General features: G+C 43.4%; 1 protein-coding gene across 1 annotated transcript; it reads right to left on the bottom strand.

The window, feature by feature from the left end:
• Positions 1-3,997: 3,997 nt before the first annotated feature.
• Positions 3,998-5,031, bottom strand: LOC143783398 (uncharacterized). Its single transcript, XM_077271816.1, has 3 exons — positions 5,014-5,031; positions 4,773-4,920; positions 3,998-4,693 (listed from the first exon to the last, which is right to left on the bottom strand). Exon 3 carries the CDS (start codon positions 4,669-4,671, stop codon positions 4,039-4,041), a length of 633 nt encoding a protein of 210 aa, XP_077127931.1. The 5' UTR covers positions 4,672-4,693; positions 4,773-4,920; positions 5,014-5,031; the 3' UTR covers positions 3,998-4,038.
• Between the last annotated feature and the right edge of the window lie 3,381 nt (positions 5,032-8,412).

Here is an 8,412-nt window from a genome sequence, read left to right as displayed (position 1 = left end):
CTCTGTATTCCAAAGGCACATATCACAGCCTGGGATCGATGGGGGTGTCAGCAGTCGGGACCTCACTGATCCACAATTTATCACCTTTTCTTTACGTAATTGATAATCATAAATGTTGGGAATGTCAACCTATATACAGTATTAGGAAACATGGCATACGTCTAAACATTTTCTCAAAATTTGGAAAGTACAATGCTAGTAAAAAGTTATTCTGGTCTCACTAAGTGATGGTATATAGCTGGCATTACTTTATGATCAGGCAGCATCCGTCTTCTGCAACCACCCCCAGCTTAGATCCTTAGACTGATCCTGAAATTTTAGGATAGAAGCAAAAATTAATGTACTGTATGTAGGAAAGTGCAATCCCGCCACCGGATAATTATGTTTACTGCATCAAGTGACATTAGACTGAAGGAAAACATTTCCAGCCGCCAGAAGAGACATTGCGGCTCTTACACTGGTGTCAGGTGTAGACAAGGAAAGATCCCGGCGCAGAAATGTGCAATGTGTTTTTCTTTTAGTTGAAGATGAGCGGTGAAGGTGGGAAACAAAATGCAAACAATTTGTCATTTGTCGGCAAGACGTCAGTCCAAGACTGCTGGAGGCTCCTCACCATCTCACTTCTAAGGAATCATAAGACGACAAAGAAACGGGAACGTCTGAGACGGGAAGTTTTAGTTTTGTTAATTAAATGTACAGTCACAAGAAAAAGTACGTAATTTGCCTGGATTTCTGCACGGACTCCTATTCAAGTCACATTTACTGACACCCAAACTAATAACACAGATTTAATTTTATCATATGATATACTGGAAAGTAGGAAAAAAATCCAAATTATTGAAAATAAAAAAAGTGCAATTTCCCCTTCTTTTTTTTCTTTATTTACCATGTTCACTATATGGTAAAAATTGTCCTGGCAATATGATTCTCAAGGTCAGCACGAGTACGCAGATATCAAACATGAATAGTTTTTTTTTTATCTAAGTGATGACAAAAAATTGGAAATTTGTTTATATATATATATATATATATATATATATATATATATATATATATATATACAGTATATACATATATAACGTTTGTCGTCATTTTCCAAGATCCGGAATATTTTCAGTTTTCGGGATCTGGGGCTGTAGGAGGCTTACAGTTTGTGACCTGATCACACGTGGTTACTGATCCCATTTTGGGGTTGTTAGGATGTTTTGATCACCTCTTATTGCATTCTATTGCACTGCTGTGGGGCCATAATACTTAAGGTGGTGGTTTTAATTTTTTTTTCTCATTATACTGTTTACTGATTGTATTAATATATTTTGATAGATCGGACTTTTATGAATTCAGCGTTAACAAATATGAGTATTTTTACATTTCTTTTTTTCGATTGTCTTATTTTTTATGGATGAAATTGAACTTTTGTGTGATTTTTTTTTTTTTTACATTTTACTTTTTCTACATTTATTAGTCCCCTTAGGGGGTTTAAAGCTGTGATCGTCTGATCGCCTGTGTTATATGTACTGAATAGTGAAATAGTGTATAGTGAAAATCATGATCTCCTATGAATTTTGGCTAAATGCTGGCTTCCACTGGAAGATCATCATGACAAGCGCAGAGGTCATAAGCACATCTAATAACCACTGAGCCACCGTGCTGCCGCAGTTCGGGCAGTATGAATCAGATGAAGGATTAACGTTAAGTTAAATTTATGAAATTTCAACTTTTTTAAAAATTTGCAAAGAAAAGTCAGAAAACCCACTCCAGTATTGTTGGTTGTATAAAAACAAGAAAAAAATCTCTAAACAGAAGTGTTATACTTATATGAGCCACATTTATCAATGTGTGACACTTTCATAAATTAGGCATAAAAGCAGCTAAAAGCAAAACTGACCCACTTGGCAAAAAAGGGTTTTAATTCAAGAGATGAGATTAGAAGTGTGGCTTTCACAGGTATTTTGCCCATGAAATAAAGGAATACGAAGCCTGGTTACTGACAAACCTGTCCTAAATAAAGACCGGTTAGTGTGAACAATGCCTAGAGGTAAACAACTTTAGAAGATGTCTTATAAAGACACAAAGATGGACAATGCTATAGATGCAATGATTAAGTGTTCAGCAATCCACAGGAAGACAAACTGGGTAGAAATGGAGACAATCAAGGACTGCTGATATTCTCCATGGGGAGTAGATGTCATGTTATGATTACTCCAAAAAAGATGACTTGTGTTTTGGATTGGCCCAGTCACAGTCCTGCCTCCTATTAATATATTTTTTTACCTTAAAATTGTATAATGTAATATATATGAGTGTATTAATATACTCACCGACGCTGCTCTCTCCGGGATCCAGCGTCGTTATGCTCCTCTTCTCGGTGACGTTCTGTAGACTCTGCGGGATCCAGCGCCGTTCTGCTCCTCTTCTCGGTGATGTTGCCCCTCTGTAGACTCTCCGGGATCCAATGTCCTTCTGCTCCTCTTCTCAGTGACGTCGCCCCTCTGTAGACTCTCCAGGATCCAACGTCCTTCTGCTCCTCTTCTCGGTGACGTCGCCCCTCTGTAGAGTCTCCAGGATCCAACGTCCTTCTGCTCCTCTTCTTGGTGACATCGCCCCTCTGTAGACTCTCCAGGATCCAACATCCTTCTGCTCCTCTTCTCAGTGACATCACCCCTCTCTAGACTCTCCGGGATCCAATGTCCTTCTGCTCCTCTTCTCAGTGACTTCGCCCCTCTGTGGACTCTCCAGGATCCAACATCCTTCTGCTCCTCTTCTCGGTGACGTCGCCCCTCTGTAGAGTCTCCGGGATCCAACGTCCTTCTGCTCCTCTTCTTGGTGACATCGCCCCTCTGTAGACTCTCCGGGATCCAACGTCCTTCTGCTCCTCTTCTCGGTGACGTCGCCCCCTGTAGACTCTCCGGGATCCAACGTCCTTCTGCTCCTCTTCTCGGTGATGTCGCCCCCTGTAGACTCTCCGGGATCCAATGTCCTTCTGCTCCTCTTCTCAGTGACATCGTCCCTCTGTAGACTCTACGGGATCCAGCGTCGTTCTGCTCCTCTTCTCAGTGACATCGCCCCTCTGTAGACTCTCCGGGTCACGCTGCGCTCTGAATAACCTGGAAGTGGCTTTTACAATGTCTATAGAGCATCATAGACTTACATTGAAAAAAATAGACTTCCGGCTAAGGCTACTTTCACACACAGCATATTTGCTGCGTATTTTTACGCGCGCGTATTTTGCTGCTGCTTTACCTGCGTTTTTTTACGCAGGCAAAAAACGCAGCTGCTTTCACACACTGCGTTTTTTGCTGCGTTTTTTGCTGCGTTTTTTGCAGCTGCGTTTTTTTCAGCATTGTGTACTGAAATTAAAGTTTGTTTGAAAAAAAAAAAAAGGGGAAAAAAAAAAGAGTCATTGAGGTAATTTCCTGTCTTTATGACTCAGAATACAATACACACTGGAGTTAACACTGGAGTTTTCCGGTACTCCACATTGTTTGCTGTACGTTATTCCTGACACTCCTGTGAGTTCTTCTACCATAGATATAGAGTGCCTTCTATTCAGCAGTTCCCCTCGTAGTATATCTGATTTCTAGGGGGTGTCCTCTATTCATGGCAAGTGGGTGTTATGTAATGTGTATTTTTTGCCATGGTCGACAAATCAAAGAAGCAGACTACATCATAGTTAAAAGTTCAAATATTTATTTGTAGTAACTGTCAAAATTGAAAAACTTTTCTAATAAAATTGAGAATAGAATGATTTGTTGTTTTTTTTTGTTATTAACAAAATTCCACACGTAAACACTGTAAACATCCCCAAAATGGGATTATAAACCTGTGGATGTCCAAGTCCACTCATTAATTGCCGCCAGGAGGGCATGCTTCCAGCTTTCATTAGTATTGCGCAAGGCCCTTTCCTCGTCACCACTGACGGTGAGTCATTCTGCACTTGCGCAACACTAATCAGAGCTGGAAACATGCCCTCTTGGTGGTAACTGAGGAGTGGACTTGGACATCATGGCGTTTTAAACATGAAAAGCAACATTATGCCTACTGGTCCTCATATAGGCTTTGTGAATATGAGTAGTAGCTCCAGTCTGGATGGTGTTCTTCAGACTGGGCTACTACTCTGGATGTTGGTGCACCTGCAGCAGCACTTGGAGCAGATGGCAGAGGTCTATTGAATGCTGCTGCAGGTGCAAGAGGAGTCGGCGTCGGTGGATGCCAGATGTGGTTTAGTGAACAAACCATTTCTTCAAAGGTTGGATTTATATGCGGATACTTCTTAAAACATGTCACCGCCATTGAAATATACGTCATGCAGGAGTCCTGGACCTCGGGGGACAGAGTACGCATTCTGGAAGCTAGAGTGGTTCCATATGCTGAGAATTGATCCTCTTCAGGTTGGCGATCAATTAGAGAAATTGCCCTTGCCAAGGCAGCCGTCTCCTCATCCTCCTTTGAAGAGCCTCTTTTCCTCTTCCTCTGTGTTGAGGCTGGAGGTGGAGGTGGTGTTGGTGGCGGTGGTGGCGGCGGCGATGCCAATGAACTAGTCTCGGAGAGGGGCAGATCATCATTTTGGGTAGAAGGGTCAGGCCTTGGCTCATTTGGAAGAGAGCTGGTAGCAGGCTGTGAAGCATGTTCATACACTGGAGTTGTTGCTGTGGCCGGGATTTCGGTCATCGGCTGGACATTGCCTATGGTTCTGTAAAGAGAAACATCAAAACAATAGTTTTAATACATTTTATTTTCTATTCAAAATTAAAGACGTTACTGATACTTACGGTCGGTAATGTAGACTGCCGTTTAAAAATTGGAGTTCCTGTTCAAAACGCCCTTGAGAAGCAGGTGCCGCAGAGCCACTTGGTGCTTCTGACCGTGACCGTGTAAATCTGTCCCTCACCGACCTCCAGCGGGTTCTCAAGGCTGAAACTAAAAAGTGAAAAATTGAACCTATTAATATACTATTTAACTACATACAGACAAGAAATTCAAAAATACTCCTCCAAAATGGAAAATATTTACCAATTTCTTTTTGCCGCTCCTTTGGGTATGACTCGTACAGGGGATAGAGGGTGACACAGACCTTGTGCCAGGAAGCAGTTTTTGTATATTTGTTGGAAAACTCCCGGCACCCCTTATCCCAAAGACATGGGAAGTTTTGAACCTAAAAAAGGTAAAACATTAACTACTATTAGTTATACACACAAAATTTGACAAACTTGATAGAGGCAGAAAAAGTAACACAGGCTGCTGAGGAATGACAACCCCAACTGCTTGTTATTACCTTCACACGCATACGGGACACACACGCACAGGGGACACACACGCACAGGGGACAGAAAATCCGGTGAAGAGCGTTTTTTTAAATAAATATTTTGCTAGGTTTAAAACTAAATTGGAAATAAATAGGGATTCAACGCAGGGCGCAGAGAACGCAGCAAGTTGCGTATTTAAGTGCCACGTGCCACGTATCAAAGTGCCACGTGCCACGTATTTCAGTGCCACGTGCCACGTATCAAAGTGCCACGTGCCACATATTTCAGTGCCACGTATTTAAGTGACACGTATCACGTATTTCAGTGCCACGTATTTCAGTGCCACGTATCAAAGTGCCACGTGCCACATATTTCAGTGCCACGTATTTAAGTGACACGTATCACGTATTTCAGTGCCACGTATTTCAGTGCCACGTGCCACGTATCAAAGTGCCACGTGCCACATATTTCAGTGCCACGTATTTAAGTGACACGTATCACGTATTTCAGTGCCACGTATTTCAGTGCCACGTGCCACGTATCAAAGTGCCACGTGCCACATATTTCAGTGCCACGTATTTAAGTGACACGTGCCACGTATCAAAGTGCCACGTATCACGTATTTCAGTGCCACGTATTTAAGTGACACGTGCCACGTATCAAAGTGCCACGTATCACATATTTCAGTGCCACGTATTTAAGTGACACGTGCCACGTATCAAAGTGCCACGTATCACATATTTCAGTGCCACGTATTTAAGTGACACGTATCACGTATAAGTGCCACGTGTCACGTATTTAATTGCCACGTATTTAAGTGCCACGTATCAAGATTTTCCATGGAGAACAGACACATCCAGAGATATGTCTGCTCTCCACGGCTGCAGCAACACACTGACAGGAGCCATAGTTCCTGTCGGTGTGTCACTGCGCATGCGCGAGCGAGTTTACCGGCGGTCATTGACCCCGGCACTCTCGCTTAACGGCAGTGCTGCGTGGGAAAGTTCAACGCAGCTGTACTGCTGTTAACCGAGACGCCGGAGCCATTGAACTCCGGAACAGTACGCGATACACTGCTAGGAGCTTCGCTCCTGGCAGTGTATCGCCGGAGAGCAGGGGATCGGCGTGGGACACTCGTTTTATGGATTCTGCGGACAGGGAGTATGGATTTGGTTTATTATTTTTGGATTTTTTCCTGGAGGATCGAGGGCTTCGCCTACAAGTGTGCTGTTGGTGAGTATATACTCTATGTTATGTGTTGTATGTACTGTACTGTGTGTCATGTATGTGTATTGTGTGTAGGTGTTTTGTGTAACTTTACTATTGTGCTAAGTCGCCGGACACAGGGACAACTCTCCCATCCTAATACCGGATGGGAGTAGTAGTCCCATACGGCGACTTAGCACAATGGTGGCACTAGCGTCGCATGGGGACACACACGCATACACACACACACATACACACACACACACACACACACACGCACACACACACACACACGCACACACACACACACACATACCGTCTCGATCAGCAGCCCCACGTTTATGGTCATTCTGTTGAATGACTCCATGCTGCTTCACTGGGGGGCGGGGGCTTCCCTCTTCCTGTCCGACGTCACGTCCGGTCCTGGGTGTCAACCCCTCCGTACAAAGATGCCGACACCCAGGACAAAGGCGCTGTGTGTGGACGGTAAGATGGGGCCCTATGGGGACACGCAGACACGCCGCTGCGTAAAGAATTGACATGTCAATTCTTTTTACGCCGGCGTGTTTGCAGACAAAAGCGCCGCGTTTTTTTGCGGTGTGTCTGAACGGCAAAGTGAATTTCTCATTCACTTTGCCGGCAGACGAAAATGACATTGCGCATTTTTGAAAAGCGCCCGCAAAATAGCGCTCAAAAATGCGCTATGTCTGAAAGTAGCCTTAAGCATAGAGTGTAGCTGATCCCAGGCACCCAGAGCGTCTACTACAGCTGAGTGTCCGCCTCCAGTAGGCGTAAACGCCAAAACTGGTGCACAATAAAGCATATGTTCACTTTGTTGGCACCATTATAGTCTATGGCCCCGCCAGCGCAGACATCTGAATTACATTTTGCAGGGGGGTTCGAACGTAAGCCCCGATGGGATCAACCAATGGATGCCAGAACACAGTACAAAAGCACCATAACTCTATCGAAATGCTGTGCCATGCAAGGCACCATCGAAATAATAAGAAACTTAACCCCTTGACGACCTATGACATATAGGTACGTCATGAGTCGCCTCCTTCCATTTGATGGAGGCTCCAGCACTGAATCCGCATCTTTCCCGGCAAGTGACAGCTGACAGCCCTAGATCCTTTGCATTTTTTTTGCAATTTCACCGCACTTGGAATATTTTTCTTGTTTCCAGTACACGATATTTTAATACTGATGGTGTCGTTCAAAAGTACAACTCGTTCCGCAAAACAACAAGCTCTCACACAGCCATATTGGCGGAAAAATAAAAAGTTATGGCTCAGGTAAGAAGAAGTAAAGCAAAAAATGAAAGCGCAAAAACTGGAAAAACGTAATGTCGTGAAGGGGTTATTAATTAATACTTATTGGGTCTTAGGGGTAATCTCTTTTCTTGTGTATAGCGACATGTCTGACATGCCAGGGTAAGGAGACTTATAGGCCAAGCAATGCTCCTCTGGGAAGTTAAATATGCAATACATACCTTCAGAGAGGAAGAGAACTAAAACTCTACTACCTACTTCTGCAAGTAGAAATCCTAAAAGTCAATATTTGAACATTTAGCAAGCCTTGTCACATGACTTAGGATAAAAGCCAAATCAGTCTGCAACACGTGTTTTGGGGTGTTACTTCTCATCAGTGCAAAGTATGAGATTCAGTTTGGCTGTATGACTGGTGGATTCCGTATTATCTACTGTATATAGTGGTGTTATCAGTCATTGTACAGGAGGAGGAGGTGAGCTGTGACATCATCTATTGTGAATGGTGGATCCTGTGTTATCTACTGTATATAGAGGTGTTATCAGTCATTGTACAGGAGGAGGAGAAGGTGAGCTGTGATATCATCTATTGTGAATGTTGGATCCTGTGTTATCTACTGTATATAGAGGTGTTATCAGTCATTGTACAGGAGGAGGAGGTGAGCTGTGACATCACCTATTGTGAATGATGG

The sequence above is a fragment of the Ranitomeya variabilis genome, chromosome 6 (assembly GCF_051348905.1).
Source record: "Ranitomeya variabilis isolate aRanVar5 chromosome 6, aRanVar5.hap1, whole genome shotgun sequence".
Lineage (NCBI taxonomy): Eukaryota > Metazoa > Chordata > Amphibia > Anura > Dendrobatidae > Ranitomeya > Ranitomeya variabilis.
Note: the sequence above shows the minus strand (reverse complement) of the source record. Positions and strands in the feature narration are given on the sequence as shown.